At 33.0% G+C, this 23,796-nt stretch overlaps 11 protein-coding genes across 11 annotated transcripts; 5 read left to right on the top strand and 6 right to left on the bottom strand.

Moving 5' to 3' along the window:
* Position 1: 1 nt before the first annotated feature.
* BX664DRAFT_331183 (ribonuclease H-like domain-containing protein) lies at positions 2 to 1,759 on the top strand. The gene is made up of 6 exons (XM_051545088.1): positions 2 to 343; positions 435 to 680; positions 734 to 867; positions 960 to 1,174; positions 1,248 to 1,346; positions 1,422 to 1,759. The coding sequence occupies exons 1-6, from the start codon at positions 75 to 77 to the stop codon at positions 1,512 to 1,514; spliced, it is 1,056 nt and encodes a 351-aa protein (XP_051399551.1). The 5' UTR covers positions 2 to 74; the 3' UTR covers positions 1,515 to 1,759.
* Positions 1,760 to 2,522: 763 nt separating this feature from the next.
* BX664DRAFT_385321 (uncharacterized protein) lies at positions 2,523 to 4,283 on the top strand. The gene is made up of 6 exons (XM_051549246.1): positions 2,523 to 2,650; positions 2,743 to 2,877; positions 2,972 to 3,146; positions 3,253 to 3,501; positions 3,559 to 3,959; positions 4,033 to 4,283. The coding sequence occupies exons 1-6, from the start codon at positions 2,564 to 2,566 to the stop codon at positions 4,201 to 4,203; spliced, it is 1,218 nt and encodes a 405-aa protein (XP_051399550.1). The 5' UTR covers positions 2,523 to 2,563; the 3' UTR covers positions 4,204 to 4,283.
* Positions 4,284 to 4,453: 170 nt separating this feature from the next.
* BX664DRAFT_263647 (uncharacterized protein) lies at positions 4,454 to 6,050 on the bottom strand (the record flags this gene model as incomplete). Its single annotated transcript, XM_051540778.1, has 5 exons — positions 4,454 to 4,623; positions 4,686 to 5,156; positions 5,238 to 5,393; positions 5,463 to 5,832; positions 5,898 to 6,050. The coding sequence occupies 5 exons, from the start codon at positions 6,048 to 6,050 to the stop codon at positions 4,454 to 4,456; spliced, it is 1,320 nt and encodes a 439-aa protein (XP_051399549.1).
* Positions 6,051 to 8,218: 2,168 nt separating this feature from the next.
* BX664DRAFT_385319 (P-loop containing nucleoside triphosphate hydrolase protein) lies at positions 8,219 to 12,671 on the top strand. Its single transcript, XM_051549245.1, has 10 exons — positions 8,219 to 8,270; positions 8,359 to 8,565; positions 8,652 to 8,678; positions 8,760 to 8,830; positions 8,886 to 9,123; positions 9,202 to 9,400; positions 9,477 to 10,550; positions 10,628 to 10,675; positions 10,775 to 11,086; positions 11,212 to 12,671. Exons 1-10 carry the CDS (start codon positions 8,251 to 8,253, stop codon positions 12,313 to 12,315), a joined length of 3,300 nt encoding a protein of 1,099 aa, XP_051399548.1. The 5' UTR covers positions 8,219 to 8,250; the 3' UTR covers positions 12,316 to 12,671.
* Positions 12,672 to 13,380: 709 nt separating this feature from the next.
* BX664DRAFT_331174 (major facilitator superfamily domain-containing protein) lies at positions 13,381 to 16,473 on the top strand. Its single transcript, XM_051545087.1, has 10 exons — positions 13,381 to 13,857; positions 13,985 to 14,080; positions 14,315 to 14,358; positions 14,482 to 14,597; positions 14,668 to 14,688; positions 14,773 to 14,859; positions 14,915 to 15,538; positions 15,615 to 15,756; positions 15,864 to 15,985; positions 16,077 to 16,473. The coding sequence occupies exons 1-10, from the start codon at positions 13,513 to 13,515 to the stop codon at positions 16,337 to 16,339; spliced, it is 1,860 nt and encodes a 619-aa protein (XP_051399547.1). The 5' UTR covers positions 13,381 to 13,512; the 3' UTR covers positions 16,340 to 16,473.
* BX664DRAFT_119204 (uncharacterized protein) lies at positions 16,463 to 16,891 on the bottom strand. Its single transcript, XM_051539749.1, has one exon. It carries the CDS (start codon positions 16,797 to 16,799, stop codon positions 16,509 to 16,511), a length of 291 nt encoding a protein of 96 aa, XP_051399546.1. The 5' UTR covers positions 16,800 to 16,891; the 3' UTR covers positions 16,463 to 16,508.
* A 420-nt stretch (positions 16,892 to 17,311) lies between these two features.
* On the bottom strand, positions 17,312 to 19,167 carry BX664DRAFT_331168 (Alpha/Beta hydrolase protein). Its single transcript, XM_051545086.1, has 7 exons — positions 19,048 to 19,167; positions 18,654 to 18,940; positions 18,437 to 18,560; positions 18,200 to 18,376; positions 18,025 to 18,149; positions 17,863 to 17,973; positions 17,312 to 17,737 (listed from the first exon to the last, which is right to left on the bottom strand). The coding sequence occupies exons 1-7, from the start codon at positions 19,131 to 19,133 to the stop codon at positions 17,598 to 17,600; spliced, it is 1,050 nt and encodes a 349-aa protein (XP_051399545.1). The 5' UTR covers positions 19,134 to 19,167; the 3' UTR covers positions 17,312 to 17,597.
* Positions 19,168 to 19,709, bottom strand: BX664DRAFT_331166 (uncharacterized protein). Its single transcript, XM_051545085.1, has one exon. It carries the CDS (start codon positions 19,662 to 19,664, stop codon positions 19,416 to 19,418), a length of 249 nt encoding a protein of 82 aa, XP_051399544.1. The 5' UTR covers positions 19,665 to 19,709; the 3' UTR covers positions 19,168 to 19,415.
* A 230-nt stretch (positions 19,710 to 19,939) lies between these two features.
* On the bottom strand, positions 19,940 to 21,121 carry BX664DRAFT_279226 (60S ribosomal protein L21-A). The gene is made up of 5 exons (XM_051541435.1): positions 20,837 to 21,121; positions 20,743 to 20,764; positions 20,485 to 20,641; positions 20,231 to 20,424; positions 19,940 to 20,129 (listed from the first exon to the last, which is right to left on the bottom strand). Exons 2-5 carry the CDS (start codon positions 20,759 to 20,761, stop codon positions 20,017 to 20,019), a joined length of 483 nt encoding a protein of 160 aa, XP_051399543.1. The 5' UTR covers positions 20,762 to 20,764; positions 20,837 to 21,121; the 3' UTR covers positions 19,940 to 20,016.
* Positions 21,122 to 21,169: 48 nt separating this feature from the next.
* BX664DRAFT_331160 (uncharacterized protein) lies at positions 21,170 to 22,019 on the top strand. Its single transcript, XM_051545084.1, has 3 exons — positions 21,170 to 21,287; positions 21,350 to 21,579; positions 21,642 to 22,019. Exons 1-3 carry the CDS (start codon positions 21,266 to 21,268, stop codon positions 21,960 to 21,962), a joined length of 573 nt encoding a protein of 190 aa, XP_051399542.1. The 5' UTR covers positions 21,170 to 21,265; the 3' UTR covers positions 21,963 to 22,019.
* Positions 22,004 to 23,683, bottom strand: BX664DRAFT_295992 (uncharacterized protein). Its single transcript, XM_051542179.1, has 4 exons — positions 23,521 to 23,683; positions 23,102 to 23,462; positions 22,294 to 23,020; positions 22,004 to 22,210 (listed from the first exon to the last, which is right to left on the bottom strand). Exons 1-4 carry the CDS (start codon positions 23,643 to 23,645, stop codon positions 22,176 to 22,178), a joined length of 1,248 nt encoding a protein of 415 aa, XP_051399541.1. The 5' UTR covers positions 23,646 to 23,683; the 3' UTR covers positions 22,004 to 22,175.
* Positions 23,684 to 23,796: the final 113 nt, after the last annotated feature.

Here is a 23,796-nt window from a genome sequence, read left to right as displayed (position 1 = left end):
TTGGACTTTTCTTTTTTTTCTGTTGTTGTCTTCTTTTCTCCTTTGTTCCTTTTCTTTTTCTATCCTTTACCTTTATGATCAGTAAAGCTTTATTATCCAATCATTGTTATCGTCATCGTATTTATTTCGCTATACCTAGAATCTTTATGGAGCCAACAGTATCTCAACAGTCTATTAGCCAATCGATTACATCTTTGACGAATACACAACTAAAACAATCGAACAATTGCCTCGATCTTGAAGATCAAGCTAGATTGCTTCCTTCACTGCCTATTCCTAAGCGATGGAAACATTTATCCTTCACAACTGAAAGGTCATTCAGTACAAATGTTCCAGCTTCAAAGTAAAGTATATGATTAGACCTGAATTTTATTCATTTTGAGATGACTGACCGTTCGTCTTCTTCTTCTTCTTTTTGAATGTTACTTTTATAGGCAAACAACAGTACAAGTCATACCAGCTAGTCAAGTACATCATCATCAACACAAGTTCAAACCAAGCCAGACAGTAAAGAAAGTATCTCTACCAAAGCCGATAAGAAAAGCATTCTACCAAAAAGAACCTTCACCACTGGAACTATACCTGACTGGTCTACCTCTTATTGAACTTCCTCCTCACTATTCTCTTATTTGCACAAAATCGAAGAAAGATGCCGATGAAACATTGTCAAAAATGATCAGGTAATATTAGATAAATATTATATTTGTGTTGGAAACTTAACTTGTTATAATAGTGAAGAATCTGTGTTTGGTTTGGATATGGAATGGCGACCTACTTTCCGAAAATATGCACCTGAAAACAAAACTGGATTAATACAAATCTGCGGTGCATCTACTATCCTTCTTATACAAGTATCTCAAATGAATGGTAATGATATTAATAATAAAAATAAAAACAAAAAAAAAAAAAAGGAAAAGAGAGAATTGTACTTATATATTTTTTTTTCTTTTTTGGTATAGGACTACCGGATGTATTACGAAAATTTCTTGTAGATCGTTCACTTTATAAAGCAGGTGTCAATATTCGGGGTGATGGTGTTAAATTGTACAGGGACTTTAATGTGCTTACGGATGGTTTATTGGATCTTCGACCTATCTCTACCTTGGCAATGGCTCAATCACCTACAGAACAGCAATTTACAAGTAAATCTCTTCGTGCTTTAACTGGTATCTTTGTAAGTCAACAAATAAATCCAATAAAAAAAAATAGAATGATTCTGATTTTTTTCTTCTTGTGTTGTTGTATAGCTGGGAACAAACATGCCAAAAGGATCTGTAAGGTTAAGTAATTGGAATACTGCAAAACTTAGTGAAAAACAAATTGATTATGCCGCAAAGGATGCCTATGTAAGTACATGAAATAAAAAGTGAAAAAGATTAAAATGATTTACTATTCGATTTTTTTTTTTTTTTGCTATATAGGCATCATATGCTTTATATCATACCATGATGGGTATTGCCAAAATTGAAAAAACAAAATTATCTCTCTATCACCTGTCCACCGAACCGTTCTGATTTTTTTTATACATTGAATTTGTTGATTATCTCCCCATTTTCTCCTACTTATTGGTCACTATACTATCAACAAATGCATTTACATGTCATTCATCATCCATCATCCAATTTTCGTTGATATCATCCATTTATTCGACTACAAATGGCATACGATGATACCAGGATATAGATTTAGAATCCATACTATAGTTATATGAGTATTACCCGACAAAATTGGAACAGTGACGATTCTCTGTATATAAAACTTCTAATAAAGATGTTTTTTTTTTTTTTTTGTTTATCGTCTACTTTTATTATTAATGTTGTTGTTAGAATAATATTCATGATTTACTATTATTATTACCATTTTATCCTCTCTACTTCCATCCGCTATTACTGAAAACTTAGAAATTGAAGTTTATCTTATGAATAAACCTTTTTTTTTTATTTTCATCAAACATAACTTCGTCGTTATGCATTTCGGTATAGAAAGTACTTTGCATCCGTCATTCGAGCAACTATGAAGCGGAGTTGATGCTAGAGAAATTCATGCGATGCCATATAAGCTCTGACGACAAAAGTGAAAGAACAATATCCTAGATTTGACTCTATTGAACCATAACTGACAACATCCAAGGTGTTATAATAGATGATCCAATGGTAGATATGATCTTCAATACTAATGGACAATGAATCGACATATTCATACTGTAGAGATTAGTTTTTTTTTTTTTATTATTATTATTATCTCACTATAATGTGAATAGATCTACTTCAATAAACACATGTTATTCCCATAAAATAATGGTTTTTTTTTTCTTTGAATCCAACTTTAAGATAATAATACGTTTGTTTGACAAAAACTCAAAACAATGGATTCCGGCCATAGTTGAGGATGAGTCAATTTCTTTATGACGGAGTGCGAATGCCGGTTTCTTTCTAGTGTGATTTTATGTTGTATCGTTTAAATACCGGAAGCTCCCCTTTTTTTTTTTTCCTTTTCTTTTTGTTTTCTTTTTTTTTTTTTTTATTCCCAATTTGGTTTTTAAATTGACATAGTACATATTAGCATGAATAGTCTATTAAAGTCTTCATCTTTGACGTCTGTAAGGAGAACCAATCAACTTGCAACTTCTTTATTACGTACATCCCTCAAGGTAAAAAGATTCATTTGTCCAATAAGTTTTGTTTATTTTTAATGTCACGCACTTGACATGTTGACCTTTTTTTTTTTAATGTTATCATGTAGGTATCACCTATTATTTCTCAACGAGTCGCGTTCTATGGTGGTTATGGATACAACAATGATTATGAATATGGAAGTAGTCCTGTAGGTTCTGGATCAAGTTGGGGTAACGAACGGAAATCACTGCCACGCAATACTGTAAGTTAACCTTTGTTATATATTATGAACATGATCAACATCACAGGAAAAAAAAAAAAAGAAATTTACTCATCTTTATTCCTTGTTTTGTTAGATTATCAAATTTGTCCCTCAACAAGAAGCTTGGATAGTAGAACGTATGGGTCGATTCCATCGTATGTTGGATCCTGGTTTGAATATTCTTGTGCCTGTCATTGACCGTATCAAATATGTTAAGAGTCTCAAGGAAACCGCCATTGAAGTACCAAGTCAAAGTGCCATTACTCAAGGTAAATAGGATGTAAAAAAAAAAAAAGAACAAGTGGTGATAAGCATTTGGACGGTGTTAACATTACAAACTAAATATATTCTATTTATTTTTTTTTATGAAAATAGACAACGTTACATTAGAATTGGATGGTGTGTTATATTTCAGAATTGTGGATCCCTTCAAAGCTTCTTATGGTGTGGAAGATGCGGAATTTGCTATTACTCAATTGGCTCAAACTACCATGCGTGCAGAAATTGGACAAATGACTTTGGACAAGACTCTTGCTGAGCGTGCTCATTTGAATTCAAATATCGTACTTGCCATCAACTCTGCTGCTGAAGATTGGGGTATCAGGTGTTTACGTTATGAAATCCGTAAGTGATGATGATGATAATGTTAAACAGTAAGAATAATGATTTTTTTTTTCTTAGGTGATATTCATCCTCCTAGTAAGGTTGTGGAATCTATGCATCAACAAGTATCAGCAGAACGAACAAAACGAGCTCAAATTCTAGAATCTGAAGGTGCTAGACAAGCAGCGATCAATGTTGCCGAAGGACGAAAACAAGCAACAATTTTGGGATCTGAAGCTGAAAAAGCAGAACAAGTGAATTTGGCATCTGGTGAAGCGGAAGCTATCTTACTACGAGCACAAGCAACGGCAAGGGGTATTGAAAATATCTCCAAGGCAATTGCTCTTCAACATGGTCATGATGCTGTGTCTATGGCTGTGGCTGAAAAGTATGTGGAGGCATTTGGAAGAATGGCTAAGGAAGGAACTACTTTGATTGTACCTGCTGCAGCCAATGATGCGGCCTCCATGGTATCTCAGGTAATGAAAATATTAAATCATGATCAAAAAAAAAAAAAGCATAGATTCACATTTTTATTTTATTTATGTATAGGCACTGACTATTTACAACTCGATCAATAAACGACAGCCCTCCAATACACCCACTTCTCCTAGCGATAGTAACGATGCTCATTCAATGAAGGAACAGATCACTAAAGACTTGGTGAATGCTGCAGAACGTGAATCTTCTTTCCAAGAACCAAAGGATAACAATAATAATTAGTTTAGTGATAGTAGTGTATGATAGTGGAATCGTTTTTTTTTTTTATTAGTTGACATGAAATTCAATAAAAAGCAATGCATTTCTAAACATAGTTTAAAATGATATCTATTCTATGATTGAATGATGATGGAATGATACATACATGATGAATAAGTAGTGAAGAATAAAATGATAAAAATACAAAAGATCAAAAAAAAAATGGGTAAAATACATGAAGAGTATAAAAAAGGGAAGATATAAAACAAAAAGACTAAAATCCTAAAAATACAGATCGTTTTCTACCTAATGGATACACACACATATTGGCCAAGAATAATCCAAGGGTAATAGAAAGTGCAATACCTATGATTTGAGATGCAAACATGCCACTTGCACTGTTATTAGAACCATCTTCGAATAATGAGACGGCACCACGGACACCTATATCATCAAAAAAAAAAAAAAATGAGTAATTCATTGATTTTTTTTTTTTTTTTTTTTACCTAAACTGCCAGGTACCAATATGATGATGCCACCCATAAGAGGAACAAAGGCCAGTTGTTTTGTCACCTTTCCATAAATATTACCAGTTAAACCTAGAGCAAAGGCACCGACACTTGGAGTGATGATGGAGTTGGCACCAACTAGTTTGTTCATAAAGTAATAAACTACAAAGCCTACACCAGCATTGAATGTAAAGATAGGGTATTGTCGCATGTTGGCACCGAAACAGATACAGATACCAAAACAAGTCAAGGGTAACATGAGGAAATACCAATAGGGATCCACAGGTTTGGAACATGCCTGCATTGAGATAACAGCAACACCAGGATGAGTTAAGGACCAGATCGTACTACCATATCCCATACCAAACGCTAGAAACATGACATACATGATACCATAAATCAAATGCACTGCACCACTACATAGATTCTTCGCTGCAAGTTCTAGTACGGCAGAAGTGAGTGCGTATCCTGAGAGAGAGAGAAAAAAAAAAGAAAAGAAAGGATAAGCAAAGATGAAGGAAGATCACCTTTCATTTTTTTTTTTTTTACCTGGTAACGCAACCACCACTGCTGATAAAGCCACAGCAGAATAACAAACATGATTATTGATGGCTAATGTAATCAATGACACTACAATCGTCACTACCATTTCAAACACGTTACCGAACATTGGTATTCTTTCAGAAACAAAAGTAGCCAAACCAACTAAAAAAAAAAACCATTCAAGATAACATTAAAGGTTAGTTATAAATAAAAGATTTTTTTTTTGTTTACCTCCTAAACCAAATAATGCACTAACCCAACAATCAGTCCAGGAACCACCAAAGAAGAGTGGAGCAATGAAGGCAGATGAAATAGTATAACCAACCAAAGTCCACCATACATTCCAAGTAGGAGGTGAATTCTTAATATCATCCAATTCAGTAGATGCTTCAGATACATCGATTTTCCCTTTAGCCACCTTGTGAGCAATATCATTTACTTTGGCTAATTTTGAGATATCCAAGGATTTGGAACATTTGATCAAATGTGTTTCTGATGTATGAGTTTCCACATCACCAAAACTAACCATAATTAATCCCGGTAATACAAAGTAACTTCCATCAATTTCCAATCGTTTACTTGTTGTTTCCATGGCTGCTTCCTAGAATAAAAAGATTTTTTTTTATGAATCTTCATATATATATATAATTATATTTTTCCACTTACTATGCGATGTGTAGGAGCTCCAGTACGTACCAATGATTTCCCAAGTTTGATGATAAAGTCTTGACGTTCCAGTATATCGGCGATATCCGCTGTAATTTGCATCCTTTGCGCCACCGAATTGAGATGGTAAGAACCTAATTCAGCCTTGTCCATGTCATCATCATTGTCGTCATCAAAGTAACCCGAGTTCCTTGCTGATTGAGTGGATCTCCCCATAGATTCTAAAAGAAGCCTTGATGAATTGAGTGGTCGCAAATGTTGTTGACGTAATGAATAGTGGCGTTTAAAGGCAGGTCGAACAGGATCCAAAGTGATGGTAGTATCTGATGGTGGTGATTTGTTTGGAACATCTTTCAGTTTGAGCAAGTTGGCCAAAACACCTGTTCGTGTAGAATGTCTTCTGGTTTTGGATATTTTCTTTTTAGTTGTCATATTTTCAACAAGAGCAAGGGCATGGTCAGCATGACTTGGTCTTCGTGGAGAAGAAGTATTGTTGTTGTTGTTGTTGTCATTCGTGGGAAATATCAGTCGGGGTGTAACGGATTGTCGTTCTTTATCTTCTTCGTTTGCTGATGATATTTCGTCTGTCAATGATAATTCAGAAGCGGTACTTTCACCAAGAGAACCAATGATAGGCAAGTCCAAAGGTGGAGGTGTACCAGGATCATGAAACCGATTGCCTAACATGTTCTATGGTTCCAGAAATGTCAAAAAAAAAAAAAAAAGGAAAAGCAAGGAAAAAAAAAAAAAAAAGAAAAAGGGAAAACGAAAATTTTTTTGCCGTTTATCTTTAAATGGAAAAGAAATGATGGTTGGACGGGAAAATGGATCGCCAGTAATCGTCCTATTTAATTGGTTCCGGAGTGGGAAGAAACTCATCTGGAGTTTGAAAAAAAGAGAAAAATAGGAACGTAAGCCTATTTTTTTTTTTTTTTTGACAGATTAGAATGATGTTCAAGTCAAAAATATATATAAAGATAGATAAATAATGTAAATATAGATTTTGAAAAAAAAAGAAGGAAAAGTGATACATAGATGAAGATCTCTTTTTTTTATTTAACCTTGTTTGAAAAAAAAAAGAAATGGACCTATTTTGAAATATAAAACTCTGGATCCCCTGTGTAGCAACAAGATGGCAGGCATAACCAAAATGAGAATGAAATTCCCTTATTGTTTTTCATTCCCTTTTTCTTTTCTTGGCACAACCTTCAAGTTTTTTTTTGCGGAGTTCATAAGCTAGAAAATCATGCAAAAGCAGGTGAGTGATAGAAAAAAGACAGTTTTTATGATGATTCCGGTGATATTTCTACATGGATGATTTAATAGTAATTTCTTTTTATAAGGGTGATGATTCTTATGATAATGAACCGATGACAATGAATGATGACATTTATAATGACGTTAGGATTCAAAGTTATCACTCCTTAGGATGACTTCCTTTATCATGATGGCTAATAATATTATTCATTGAAAGTAACTTTTTTCTTTTTTCTTTTTCTTTTTTTTTTTTTTTAAAACAAGGAATGGTGTTCCTTATTTAGATAAAAGTAAATGGGGAAATATATATATTTTGACATTTATTGGGTAAATAAAATCATGATGGTTGAACAAGACCAAAAAGACATCATGTGACTAATGGTGGGTATTCATAAAAAAAATAAAGTGGTTCAGGTGATAAGGAATACTCATCAGAGAGATGAAGGGTTTGTCACGAATACATCACTTTCTAAGGTTGTCATATAATCATCCGAGGATATTTTATTCATTTTGAGATATATATAGATATTGATATAAAATTGTATATACAAAAGAGTGTGAAGGGGAAATAAATATAACGATTGGGAAATATAAATAATAAAGATATTTATCTAGCATAATACTGGTTTAGATTCCACCATAAATCTTGTAGGATCCTTGTACATTCTATCTTGATCATCATCTAATGAAGGAAAAGAAACATATTCTTGTTGAAATAAACAACTTGCATAAGTGGTATCATTGGATTGAGTAGATTTACGATTATTATTTGTAGAAGGTGATATCGATATAAAGAATTGTTTAACAAGAGATGATAAAGATGATGATCGTGTAGATGAATTCATAATGGATATTTTAAAAAATGTAAAAAAAAAAAAAAAAAAAAAAAAGAAAAGGAAAGAATGAAAAAATTGGAAATATGTTCGATTTTATAATTTGATGAGGGAACCCCTTCTGTACCTAATTTACAACTCAGTCTCATTTGTTGCTTGTTACTACACAGATTGTTATTTTTTTTTTTTTTTTTACTTTTTATCTTTTTTTTTTTCTTCTTCTTTTCTTTTTTTTTTTTTACTGTTCTCTCTTTTTTTGGTCAATGGAAACAACTGCCGTTAGGTAAATGTTTATAAAGAAAAAAAAAAAGTTGGTTTGTATTATTTTCTTCTTTCTTTTTTGTTTTATCATTAATAGTATCTATTCATAGGGTAGCGTTACGAATCCGTCCTTTGTCAGAAAAGGAGCAAGAAACTACTGGACCTACCGACTGTATTACTTATGCCAAAGATGAACCTCAAATATTTCTTGGTTCTGACAGGGCATTTACTTTTGATCATGTTTTCCCTCCACAAACTGACCAAAATCAACTGTTTACAACAAGCATCATACCTCTTTTGGATTGTTTTTTAGAAGGGTAAAGTCTCTATGTGTCTCCGAGTAAAACTTACCCATTTATTACTAACTCTCCCTCTCTTTCTCTCCTTTTTATTTATTACCTAGAAACAATGCTACTGTATTGGCTTATGGGTATGAATATATATATATATATATATGATAAGTTTTGTTTATTGAATATCATTTTCTTTTTTTTTATATTGGAACGTTTAGTCAAACTGGCTCTGGGAAAACTTATAGTATTGGAACTGGTGTAGAACCTCTACCTAACCGTGATGCTGAAGGTAAAAATGTTGAAATCTTCAAATTTTTATTGTCTAATACCTTTCTTGTCATTAGGAATCATCCAACGATTTGCAAAAATACTATTTGAACGATTAGGGGAAAGGGAAAGCACAACTACTTATCAAATATATGTATCATTTCTGGAACTCTACAATGAAGAAATTATCGATCTCTTTTGCCAAAACAAGAAGGATGATACTGTTCATCCTGCTGTACGTGAAGATGGTCATCGACAAATATATTGGACAGGTGTACGTGAAATTCATGTGCAAAGCTCAACTGAATTATTAAAGTTAGTAGAATATATTCATTCTTATGAAAATGATTAACCTTTTTTTTTTTATTTATTTATTTAATTTTATTTTCCTAGTCATATCCGAAAAGGTGCAATGTGCCGTTCTACTGGATCTACTGATATGAATTCCTCTTCCTCAAGATCTCATGCTATCGTCTCCATTACTTTGAAACAACAAATATGTGAACAAGGTGATCCATTGGATAATCAACAAGTACCTGTCAAACGATTGGTATCCAAATTTCATTTTGTCGATTTAGCAGGATCAGAACGTGTAAAATTCAGGAATTAAAAAAAAAAAAAAAACAACATAATTAACTCACTTTTTTTTTTTATTATTATTATTGCAGCTCAAACGAACCAATGCCTTGGGTGAAAGACAAAAAGAAAGTATTTCTATCAATACTGGCTTATTAGCACTTGGAAATGTTATTTCGGCTCTTGGTGATCATTCAAAATGCGGATCTCATATTCCTTATCGTGATAGCAAATTGACAAGATTAATTCAAGATAGTCTTGGTGGAAATAGTCATACCTTAATGTTAGCTTGTATTAGTCCTAGTCCATCCGATTATATGGAAACTCTCAATACTCTTAAATATGCCAATCGTGCCAGGAATATTCAAAACCGTGTAGAAATTAACGTGGATTATGAAGGTAGCCCTGAAGAAGTCTCTTATTTACGAAGTCAAATGATCAAGTTGAAAATGCAATTACTGGATCTCAAACATCAACAAAACCATGGTTCTTATGGTATATCTGACGGTTATCGTGCGATGGAAGCGGAATTAGCTCGGGTCAAAGCTCATGCCGATGCTCTATCAAAGGATTTGATCCAAGTACAAGGTGAACGTGATACCCTACGATTACAACAAGAACAACAACAAGAATCCTCGGATATTGACAATCCTGTACAGGTCCAACCTCTAGTTTTAAATTATCTGCAACATATACAAGATCTCAAATTTGAATTACTTGAAGCAAATAATCGTCTGGTTCATCTGGAAACTCAGCAACGTTATCACATCGGTCAACATCCGTCGGTAACAACTTCTTCCAAAAGTTACTCCAATCGTAAATATGTTTTTGATCATGAACCTTCAATTTCAATGGCTGTCCCCGGTCGGTTTGGTAGTAATAGTCCAACACATCGACGGCAAAAAACAACTTTGGATAAAAATATGCGAATGGGTTCTGTCTCCACTGGTGGCGCACATACTGGTACAAGACGAACAGTTAAACAAAGAAAACATTCTTTACCTATTGGACACAGAATGAAATCAGTACGGAAACATACAACAGTAATGAACGAATCGACTTTACCCGATCTGGATGAACTATGGCATTTTTTGGATAGTGACACCAATGATGGCGACAGCAGTACAACGGAAATGGGAAATCATCATCAAGATTTTATTCTCAAGGTAAGAGAATACATAGGCATATATATATAGATATGTATATCTATAATACATTACTAACGTTACCATTTCTTCTTTAGGTGGATAACAACAAAAATAACAATGATATGTACACGTCTCAGCAAAAGGTAACATAAGAAAGAAGAGAAAAAAAAAAAAGAGGGATAAAGTGAGTATTTTTAGTATTTAAACACAAAGTTTATTCTTTTGTTTATATTGAGTCACAGATAGCAGATGAAACACAACAGCAGCAGCAGCAGCAGCAACAAAAAAAACAACTACAACAACATGATAAAAAAATCAACAGTGACGTTCCTTTATTCGCCTCTTATTCCTCAAGTATTGATTTTATGAATACTTCGTTATCGCCGCCTTCCTCTTCCAAACTGGATGCTCTTACTGGTATTTCTATTTCTCCTTCCTCTCCATCCACATTACCAGATTCGCCTATTAGTGGGAACACAATATGTCATGACTTGGCGTCACCTATTGATGACAATGACAATAACAACAACAATGAAGACGAAATACAAGCCTTGGTAAAAAAAAAAAAAAAAAAAATACAAGGAAGTGATAATTGAATTGTCCCTTTCTCTCTATCCTCACAAATATTACTTTCATGCTAACTTTTCTTTACTATTTTTATCTTATTCTTTCGTTTTAGTCAGTACCTGCTTGGGCCGACGAACCGAAAGCTCAATCTATGACCGACTCAACCAAACGAGAGTCATTATCATGGACCGACTCTTTCCTCGATGATTCCGATAATTCTATTGCAACCTCACGTCTCTCTTCAACCTATTGGACTCTAGCCAACAATGGAAAAAGAAATTTGGGTCGACGACGAAATAAAGATTTACTAAAAATGCTACACCAGGTACAAGCAGATCTTTTGGTGAAACAAGAATTAGTTGGCCAACTAGAAAAATCGGAAGATGAATATACTCAAATGCGCATCAATTATGAAGCTCAACTTAAACTCCTACAAACACATCTTGTCGACATGCGATATCAACGGGATTATGCCATTGGAGATATTGAAATCAACAATAGAGATATTGCAACTAAACTTCAACAACTGAACAAGGATCAGCAACCAGCAGCCATCAGTTTGGAAAGTAAACCTCAATGTCAACAAAGGCCGCATACTGCCGCATCACCCTCACCATCACCACCACCACCACCACCACCAAAGGGGTTACAAAGGCGACAACAAACTGATGCCATATCACGTCAGATCAAGGAAATCAGATTACAATATGAAGGCAAATTGAAAAGGCTCACAACTGAAAATCAAGAATGGAAACGTAAATATACCCAATCGACCAACAGTATGGCTCTAGCTCGTACCAAAGCAGAACAAGTGGTCACTAAATTGCGCAACACCATAGATCAAATGAAAGCAGATAAAAAACAACTCCAACGCACCATGAAACAAGACAATGATAGATTACGCGAACAATTAGCCATTGCGGAACAAGATATTGTTCAACTCAAGCGAAAGGAAAGTCTTTATATGGAAGCACGAAAGAAATGGGATGATACCAATGAACAACAACAAGCACTTTTGAAAAAGAGAAATGATCATACTTTGCAAGTGAATCAACAAATGCGACATTTGACACTTGTTTTACGAAAAGCGGCTACAGAAGGTACTTTTTTGAATGAAGTGACTTTGGAACGTTTATTATCACATGCAGCTAGTCAGCAACAATCACCATGGTTACCTAACAAGATATCTTCTCGACCTTCTTCTACAGCAAATTGAACAATTATTATGATACCACAATCAATCAACTCAATTCATATGCTTAACATGCCAACAAATCATACATACAGAAGAAGAAGAAAAAAATACTCGTCATTATACAAGTAGATTGAATTTGGATTATTTACCCTTATCCGTCACACGTACATACACACACACACACACATACGCATATATAAATCTTCTACTATTATATCATTGATACCTGTACAGTTTCATTTTTACTGCCATCTATGACATCTTTTATTCTTAGTTTGATACCATTTTTATTTCCTTTTTTTTTTTATTTATTTTTACATATCTCACGCACCATGATACCATCATTATATTTCCCCCCTTTCTTTTTTTTTTTTTTTTTCATCCATTATTATATTTGAATAAAACTTTATTTACGTCAAAAAAAAAAAAAGCCAAGTAGTTTAATGATTGCTTAGTTATTGAAAATAAAAAAGATGGTACTCCTATCCTTTTTGCTGGGTAATATTTGAATTTTCATGTCGTCATGTATTATAAAGAAGGATGGTTTACCGATAATTAAAGGAAGATTTTTTTTTTTTAAAAAAAAAACGTATTATTTGATGAAATAGTATCATTGTGTTTTAAGACAATCGCAAACATAATGAAATGGGAAGAAGAAATTACCATCATCACGAAAGTTTTTTTTTTTTTTTTTTTTTTTGATGTTCATGTTATCATTGCTTTATTGTTGTTATCTCAAGATATCTATTTTTACCCAGTAATAAAATAGAGATAGTAAACAAATCTGCCATCTGCTTTACTCAGTTTTTTTTTTTTTTTTTTTTTTTTTTTTTTTTTGTTTTTGTTTTATTTTTATACTTTGCATTGAACCATAACAGTAATAGTACATCAAGATTATAACAGGACATAACAGTAGATGATTTTAATAGCAACTTTGTTTTCGATTCAAATAACATTAATCCGCACTACCCCGTCTAATTCACCCCTGGATCTCATTTCCTTTTTTGGTATCCACTTTTTGAGCATTTGATATATCTATTTCAACCTTTTTTTTTTTTATTTTTCTTTCTTTCCTTTTTTTTTTTCCTTTCTTCTTCTTCTTCTTCATTCTTATATCTATTTATATATAATATCTTCTATTTTCATTCATCATCATTTGATTCATTATTCCATTCATCACTTATCCATTCTCTTTCTGTATATATATATTAAGGAATAATGGACGAAAACACTTATAACAAAGATATCAACAAAACCGTAGTTAATTTGACACCTACTGAAGAAGTAGTGACCACATCAAGTACATCATCATCCAATGAAAACGGTGAAGCAGAGACGACGAGTACACATCATGCAACTACCGACAAGAATAGTTATCATAAACCTTATCATCATTTTATGAAACGATTATGGAATAGAGTATTATTATTTTTACAAACACATATGGCTTTTAAACCACCAGTACCGGATGATCCTCGACTTTTCTCTATCAAGAAAAAGCGGTTGATTTTAGCTTGTCTCGCCATGGGTTCATCTTTAAATGGATTATGCTCCACTATCTTTGTAAGTATATGAAATATGGCGTATATATATTATGCCCAACCGGTTGGAAATCTGTTTGATGATCCAATCACACCACATTTATTTTTCACATTTGGATTCTCAAATTCTTTTCCCCTCTCTTTATTAGCTACCAGGTTTACCGGATATTGAAACCGAATTAAAAGCAAGTCCTATGGCTATTACATTGACAACTTCCTTATTCATATTATTTGGTGGCATTGGTGTACGTATAATAAAGAAAAAAAAAAAAAAAGAAAAAAGATTATTACCAAACTTTTGGTATGGATGATGACTTTTTTTTTTCTCATTTGTATTGTCCTTTTTTTTTTTTAATATTTAATGCTTTATATAATCATCTCAACATCGACTAAATATTATTACTACAATTACAACATCTACCATAACAACAATATTAACTTTTTTTTTTTTTTTTAAAAAAAAATGATCATTCAATCAGCCTATCATGTGGGGATCCATGTCTGATTTCTATCATATTCGAAGGTAAAATACATGCATGGCGGTCATTCAAATATATATCTTTTCATAATACTTACTATATTTCTCTTTCTCTCTTTTTTTTTTCTTTCTTTTCCTTTTTTTTTTATTTTATTTTCTTCTTCATAGATTCCTTTATCTGATATCTTTACTTGTATTCACTGTCGCGTCTACAGGTTGTGCTTTAGTGAGCAATGTTTGGGCTTTGGTGGTTTTAAGATGTATTCAATCTGTTGGTACTTCTGGTAATATTAAAAATAGCCTTTTTTTATTTTTTCACATTCTTACCCTTTTTTTTTTTCTTGGTATTTTCAGTTACTATGTCTGTTGGTGCTGGTAAGTTAAGCTTTTTTTTTTGTTGTATTTATTTTTAGTAGTGCTCAGCAGTTCACCCTTTTTTTTTTTTTCTTCTGTATTTAGGTACAGTATCCGATTGTTGGGAAGTAACTGAACGTGGTGCAGCTTTTAGTATTTTATTTGTTGGTCAATTTTTTGGTCCCCTTGTTGGTAAGAAAGAATAGAATACAATTAATTATTGTACTCATGATAATTTATAATATAGGACCCATCATTGGAGGCGGCTTGACAACATTACTTGGTTGGCGTTCTACTTTTTGGTTTTGTGTTGCTTATGGGATGTTTCTATTCTGTTTTCTGTTCATGTTTCTACCTGAAACATATCGATTGGATCAAGATTGGCGATTACCAGCAATAGAAGAAAAGCAAGTGGCACCTCCTATAGAACGACTTTCTACTTACCCTAGTGACGTTACTCATGTCAACAATAAAGTGTTGGAGAACAAGCAGTATCCATTTTTACAATCTGCCAGCAGCAGCAGCGATTATAGCTTGAATACTTCTGAATCAGTCAAAACTCCTCGAAGAGATAGTTTATCAAGTACTATTGCTCACGGTGGTCACACTCAATATGATGATGGCGATTTGGAACGAAATATCAATAATAGTGATGTAGCTTATTATCAAGAAAATCCATCCTCCCCTTCTCCTACTCCTACATCTCAGTCTACAGGATTCAATCCTGTACGAAGTGTACTTCTTCTACGACATATGTTTGTTTGGATGATCGCAGTACAAACTGGTATTTGCTTTGGTACAATGTTTACCATCGAAACTATTATTCCTGATCTTTACGCGACTTATTATGGCTTTGAATCTTGGCAAACAGGTAAAAAAAAAAAAAAAAAAAAAAAAAAAAAAAACCAATTCTTTTCAAAATCAAGACTAATAAAAACATTTTATAGGTTTAAGTTTCTTGGGTGCAGGTTTAGGCAATATTGTTGGTTCTTTTATCTCTGGTGCTATCTCAGATTATCTATTGAAAAGAGCACGAACAAAGCGTGGTGGCAAGCCTTTGACTGAAGATCGATTGACAATGAATGCTTGGTAAGAAGAAGAAGAAGAAAATTCAGTCATCCTTTGCATTATACCAAAAAAAAAAAGAAAAAAGAAAAAGAAAGAAAAGCTTATTGATTTTTTTTTATTATGAATAGGCCTGGTGGTTTTATACTTGTTCCTCTAGGTGTACTTATCTTTGGCTGGGGTATTCAAGCAGGCTTCGTAGTATGGGTTTCCATTGTTGGTTTTGGCATAGTCTGTTTCGGTATGAGTCAAGGTAAGTGTTTTTGTGCGTCTATTCTTGGGAATTTCATTGAAATTAAGCTTAAGATAGAAATAAAGAACTTAATATTTTTTTTTTTTGATAGTATATGCTGCTGGATCTGCTTACCTTGTTGATTCAATTCCTGGTAAAGGTGCCTCAGTTACTGCTGCTGCCAATTTATTACGGATGACCATGGCTGGGATTCTTAGTTTGATCGCTCGACCTACAGTTCAATCGATTGGTACAGGATTTTTCATGGTGATTTTGGCTGGATTGAACATTATGGGCATGATATCTTTTGCTTTAGTCAAATGGAAAGGACAAACATTGCGACGACGAGCTGGTTTTGGGGACAATTCACAATAGACCTTTATATACTTTACCTTTTATATATATATATTTCATTTGTTATTTTGCATATTCTTCTTTATATATATATCTATCTATCAAGTTGTTGACTTTACAAAACTCCAATAAAAAACAATGTTGTTTCATTTTTTTTTTTTGACAGTATGTCACAAGTTTTTTTTTTTGTTTATTTGATAAAATAACGGTAGAAAAAAAAAAAGAGGACTAGGATAGGTGTAAGAGGGGTATTTCTAAAAGAAAACAAACATCTTGAACTATAGAAAGAAGAACAGAAGGAATTAGTATATGCTGGTGAAAATATGATATAAAACCTACTTTGTATCCAGCTTTTTTTTTTTTTTTTCTGTATTGTCCGTTTATTGTTTGGGAGGACAAGAACAATTGGCACCGCAACCGCAAGAAGAACCACAACTAGAAGGAAACGCGTGTCAAAAAGTAATACATTTTTTTTTCCCATTCATTCAAGATCACTTACCCACAACCGTTTCCGTTTTGCATATTGATCAATAAAAAGACAAGTAGAAGAATGTATAAAAAAAAAAAAAAAAATGAAAATAAAAAAAAAAACAACAAAAAAATATCCCTTTTTATGTTGAATGTTCCCTGCAAGTTAGTCAGCTGTTTGTACTCCGCTGCACCCAGGTCCTGTGTACCCTCATTGAACCATCAGATCAAAACGATACCCATCACTCATGATCGCTTCCATTCTTCATCTCGTCCCACTTGAGTAGTTTGATTTTTTTTTTTTTACGGAAAGTTTTTCCCAACATAGGTATCATCACTCTCGTGAACATCTGTTTTCCAACTAAATATTATAATATATATAATAAAAGTCATCATCCTTTTGCATTGGTTCCCTACCTCATGACCTGATGAAATCACCTTTTTTTTTTTTTTATAATATTCTACTTTTTATATATATAAGAATAATAACACTATTTTATTTCCTTAAGGGAACGAATGAGATAACTCTTCTCGTATCTCCGCCCAGGAAAGAATCATAAAGTATCATCATCTTTTCTCTGTTTGTATCACAGATCGTCCCAACTATCCATCATGAAGTTAAGTCATTTTTCATAAACGACAATTTGCTAAATCAGTCATTCATCGTCACATTATCTCATCATAACGTCAATATACGCATAAGTAGTCTCCCTGGTTGTCATATCAATTTGATTCTAATTTCAATCATCACCGAGTTTGTTTTTATGATTTATTTTCATGTCAACAAAAAATAAAAATAAACTATAGTCAACTAAATACGATCCATAGGTTTTGGTAAAACCATTCTTGAAAATCTTGACCAAAAATCCATTAAAGTAGCTGCAGTTGTGTCAGGAGAATCTTCTTGTAAAAAATGTCCAGAATCCATTAACACCGTCAATTGAAATTTACCTAAAATCAATGGTAAATTCATGTAAAAAAAAAAAAAGTCCCTTCTTTATAATAGTTTTTTTTTTTTTTTTTTTTTTTTTTTTTTTTTTTTTTTTTTTTTTTTTTTTTTTTTTTTTTTTTTTTACCTTGCATCTGTGCAATGGTCAACGTCTTGTCAAGCCGATCCGTACCAGCCAACATTAAAAGTTTGGAAACTGGCGAACCAAGGAATTTGTCCGATAAGTCCGTGAACCATTCTAAAAAAAAAAAAAAAATCATCAACGTTATATAATCATATCGTTACTTACCTTTCCAATATGGTTTTGTTAAATGTAAATCGGTTCGCCATCTGTATTTGTCATTCTCCAATTTCACCAAAGGAGGGATGGATACTTTGGCAGATTGTAAATTACGTACCAATTTTGACTTGTAACTAAAAAAAAAAAATGAAATACAGAGAAATACATGATTTCCTTTTTTTACCTCCATTGTATAGCTTCTTCTATAGATTGGAATTCCGTTGGTCTTGTGCTAAGAAACTTGTCCATAAGTTGGATTGCTTCTAATGCCGAACCTTCCACCACATCCATCACAACCACTCCCATGACATTGGAAAGTCTTTGACGATAAGCAATATCCACTACCACTGACCCACCCATACTGATAAGAAATAGAATGAGTATCCTTTGTTCATTTTTTTTTTTTTTTTTTTTTTTTTACCTGTGTCCAACTAGTATGAATTGATAAGGATCAGGATTTGGATATAATTTGGATACAACATTCACCATATCATCGGATAATCGATTTACATTGAAACTTAATTCACCAGAACTAATGGTATCACCTAATAGAGTCCGTCCATCAAATAAATAAATAAATAAAAGTATCATAGATAATATGGGTTGGTGTTATCCTTTTTTTTTTTTTGGAATATTACCATGACCACGACAATCCATCGCCATGACCACACATTGTCCATTCAAGAGTTCATGAATCCGTTTAGCCACCAAAGCAAAAGAAAGAGCTCCAGCACCAGCACCATGATGCATGAGAAAAACTGGTAATGGTTTGTCTGTTTGTTCAAGTCTTGCGTCCAGGAAATAAACACAAAAGGTATCAGAGTTTATTTGAACATGGGTCATACGGTCAAAGTAAAGATCCCAACTATCAGCAACATATCGAGTTTTTTTACTATTTGTCATTAATGATGAAGGTATAGAAGGACTTATCATATTGAATAAATACAAAAAAAAAAAAAAAAGGTCATAGTGAGGCTCAGTGAAATAATAAAAAAAAAGGTAGAGTGTTTCCATAGTGATTTTATTTATTACCTTGAAGTATCATCATCGTCTTCTATCACACTACCCAAAGTAGGAAGTCGTCCTTTCTTAAACATATCTTTTTGTAATGAGGACATGTTAGAAATATATATATAAAAGAAAAGAAGAGATGAAATAACTTTAGCGGGGTTTTATTTGTAAAAGCAAAGCAAGGTAACATGACAAAAAAAAAAAAGATTAATATATATACACAGACGAGGAAAGGGGTCAATGAATACATATACAAAAATAATAAAAAAGAAAAGGATATCACTAGTGACTATATTTATAAAAGTGTATGATGAAAAATAAAAAAAAAAATGGGAGGATAATTATAAACGAGAAAGAACAAAGATATATATTGAATCAGATCCAAGTCATCATTGTCGACTATCTTGATGAGGACTAGTAGGTGTTATTTCCATTTTATCATTGGTCATGTCTTGGTCATTTTCTTGGTTCAAACTATGAAGAAGAGCATCCATCTTGGCATCCAATCTATCAGTTTTTGCTTCCAGTTCATCCATAAGTTGTTCTGCACGTTCTAGTTCCTTTAACCATTTTTGTACTTGAGCATCATCATCACCTTCAGGTACTATTGTTGTTTCTTTGGTGGCAGTAGGTGACATGATAGACTGGAGAATAATGAATGAATTGGAAAAGAAGAAGAGGAGAAATAGAATGGAGAAAAAAAAAATAGAAGAATCGAAATATGAGACAAAAATAGCAACCGGACAATGAAAAAAAAAAAAAAGGTTGGCAAAGTTGACAAAAACCTGCAGAAACGGAGACAAGCACAATGAATGGAATAATACATTTGTATGACAAAAAAACAAAAAAAAAAAAACAAAACAGGATGATGCTGTTACTTTTTTTTTTCTTTCTTAAAAAATACAAAAGAAATAATGATGAATTTTTTTTTTCTTTATTGAATGAATGGAATTGAAAAAAGAATTGACTATAGAATGATCTTTTTTTTTTTTACAAAAGAGTTTCATAGGGGATAGCAGTGATGGTTTGAGGGACATTGTCAGCAGTAGAGACATGACGAGCTTCACGGGGTTGAGCAGGAATACGCTTAAGGTTGACCTTGACTATATATGTAAATTAAAAAATAAAAAATAAAAAATAAACAGATTTCCATGAATGAGGTCTTGATCCGAACTTTTTTTTTTATATTTTTCAATCAACTTACCACCAGCAGCACGAGCTTCGATCTTCTTTTGGGCATTATCCTTAACACGATCCAAGAATTCTTGACGGCATTTGGAGTGCTTGACATGTTCAATACGAAGATTCACGCGCTTTTCCATATAACGGCTACCAACCTTCTTGTAAATGATCACACCCACAGCAGACTTGGTAACATTATAGACAACACCAGTACGACTAGAAAAAAGAATGATTTTTTTTTAGATTATAATAATAATAAAAAAAAGAGACACTTACCCATGGTAGAATTTGTGGGGCATACCCTTTTGGACAGCAGCATTGGCCTTGATATCAACAATATCACCCACCTTGTAAGTCTTCAAATAAGTAGACAAAGGAATGGCACCATGTTCCCGGAACTTACGGGAGAACATGTGGCGAGTACGAGCACGAACTATATATTAAAAAAAAAAAGTGATATTGAAGTGAGACATCGATGGATATTTGGTGTTGTATGTTGAAGAAAAAAAAAAAAGTTGTAAACGTTAAACTTACGACCGAATGAGTGAGGCATTTTCTAAAAAAAAAAAAAAAAAAAAAAGTAACCATCAATATAAATATATTTCATTTCCTTCAAAAATGAACGTACCGATTATGATAGAACGCACAAACGTGAAAGAGGAGGAACAAAACAATAGAACCAAACTTCTTGGGCTGATCAAACAAGGCGAAAAGATTTTTCAGTCTCAGATCAAAGTCACCTTGGTTGAAAATTTCCCTAGTGATTTACACTTAAGAGATGACCACAAAGAAGAATCATTGATACCATTAATAATCATCATAGTAGTGATGATGATGATGATGATGATGATTTTATATCATCATACAAAGATATAAGTGATGATATGTAAGAAGGTTTTGGACTTCTGGGTTGAATCTGTCATCGAAAGATGTCTTTTTTTTTTTTTTTTTTTTTTGCCCATTTTTTTTTTTTTAGGTGGCTTAAAAGTTGAGAATAAATCTAAAATTTTTTCTTGAACATTAGATATTCTCCCTCTTTTCCCCTCATAGTAGAATCATGACCGGTGCTTCCAGAACCTGTAAGAATCATATCAACATACAATAAAAAAAAATAGATATTCATTTTATTTTTTATATATAGACTCCAAGACCTACAAGGTCCCTAAGCGTCCTTTCGAATCCGCTCGTCTCGATCAAGAATTGAAGTTGGTCGGTGAATACGGTCTCAAGAACAAGAAGGAAGTATGGCGTGTTGGATTGACTTTGTCCAAGATCCGTCGTGCTGCTCGTGAATTGTTGACTTTGGATGAAAAGGATCCTCGTCGTCTTTTCGAAGGTAATGCCTTGATTCGTCGTCTTGTTCGTATTGGTGTAAGTTTTTTGAATAATAATAATAAAAAAAACAAAAGAGATTGATGATATGATATATATAGGTATTGACTGAAGACCGTATGAAGCTCGATTACGTTTTGGGTCTCAAGATTGAAGATTTCTTGGAACGTCGTCTCCAAACTCAAGTGTTCAAGTCTGGTCTTGCCAAGTCTATCCATCATGCTCGTGTCTTGATCCGTCAACGTCACATCCGTGTTGGTAAGCAAATCGTCAACGTACCTTCTTTCATTGTCCGTTTGGAATCCCAAAAGCATATTGACTTTGCTTTGACCTCTCCTTATGGTGGTGGCCGTGCTGGTCGTGTCAAGAGAAAGCGTGCTGCTGCTGCTGCTGGTGGTGATGCCGAAGAAGACGAAGAATAAATTCTATAGTTCTTTTCTTTATAATAAAAAAATAAAATCACCTTTTTTTTTATTGTTCTTTTTTTTTTTTTATTAATGGGATGAACTATATTTAGGATGGTATTGACATTGTTTATTAATGAAAGAATATATATATGATACAATAGTAAAGTAAAAAAGTATATGGCATAAAAAAGGGGGTAACATAATCTTTTTGATGATCATTGTTTTGTGTCACAGTTTCGTGTCTTGTCTGGATCCAGAAGGATCTATTTCAATAATAAAAAATGATCAGTAACATATATATATATATATATATATATATATATATATATATAAATGAAAAGATTACCTAGCCAAGATCTCATACGTTGGAATGTTGAACCAGTAGCATCTTGATCATGAGGTGGTAAAGGAGGAGGAGGAGGAGGAGGATCGGAATGAGTATTAGTTGTACCAGAAGTAGCTTGCATCATCATAGCACCTCTTCGTTCCATCATCAAGTAGTGCATTTGCATTCGCATCCCATGACAAATAGCTCGTACACTTTGTAATTCTTCTTGAAGTCGAAATGTTTCGGTCATCAGAGCCATATTTTGTTTAAGTTCCAAATTGGTCATATTGGCAGACAAGGTATCAATGTCATTTTGTAATCGTTGAGTTTCAGATAAGACGACTTCTTGTTGTGTATCCAAAGGTAAATCAGGATCTATACTGAAATGAGCAGGAAAGAGAATACCTAATTGATTGGTCATCGTTTCGAGTTTTTGTCGTGATTCCCATTGTTGTTGTTTCAATGATTCGTTTTCTTTGCGTACAGCTTGAAGTTCTTCCTTCATTTGGGTATATTTTTGTTGCTGTTGATGTAAATAATCCTTGATCGCTTCATAAGTACATGATGTTGTATGTTCTTCCATTGTTGCTCTTTCTCCAGTCCATGGACAACCAAATTCAGCATGTGTACAAGTCATAGGTACTTTGGGACAAGTGGTAAGATGAGTAGCATGTTCTGACCTTGAACGAGAAGAATCACAGTGAGGACATTGAATGATTTCTGATGGACAAAGCTTGTAATGATCCTAATAAACAAAAAAAAAAAATAAAGATAAATGATTGATTATATAATAGGATATACTTCATTTTTTTTTTTTAATAGATACCTCCAATTCAAAAGCAGGCATTTTCTTTTTACACATTTTACAAACAGTTTCTCTATATTTGCAAGTAGAGACATGACTATGAAGATCCTTTTTCAATATAAGTTCTTGACATTCTTGAAGTTGACAAGACTGAAAGACATAAAGACAATCATTGTTCATATGATGTTCCATATATTGACGTTGTCCGATAAAGTCGCATCCTCTTTCTTTCCGCGGACAGTAAATAAGTAGTTCGTTGACCATATTGACAATGATCTTTACAGCTGGTTCCAAGTCAGGAAGACAAAGTGGAGAACGATCGATAGGACATTGAGAACATGAGTCTAAAGCTTGATAAATACAAGTTTCACAAAAAGTATGTCTTTTTTTTTTCAAAAAAAAAGTTAGATTTCTAAGCAGATATAATATAAGGAACTTACCCACATGGAGAAACTAAAGGATTTACAAAAGGATATTGACATATACAACATACAAGATTACTATTTACATTATCAACATAGGTAACAGATTTTAAGTCAATAGAAATATCATTATTGGAGGCCATGATAAAAGAAAAAAACGAAAAATCATATGACAAAACGGAAAAAAAAAAAAAAGATAGGTGAAAAAAAAAATGGTCTGCATACTCCATATAGATTCCTTTTTGCTGGGTTTGAAGATCTCAGACTTTGCCTTTGCTCATACAATATCAAGTC

Source organism: Halteromyces radiatus, assembly GCF_025201355.1.
Source record: "Halteromyces radiatus strain CBS 162.75 chromosome Unknown BX664scaffold_4, whole genome shotgun sequence".
Lineage (NCBI taxonomy): Eukaryota > Fungi > Mucoromycota > Mucoromycetes > Mucorales > Cunninghamellaceae > Halteromyces > Halteromyces radiatus.
The sequence above is the reverse complement of the archived record's forward strand: the minus strand, read 5'-3'. Positions and strand labels throughout refer to the sequence as shown.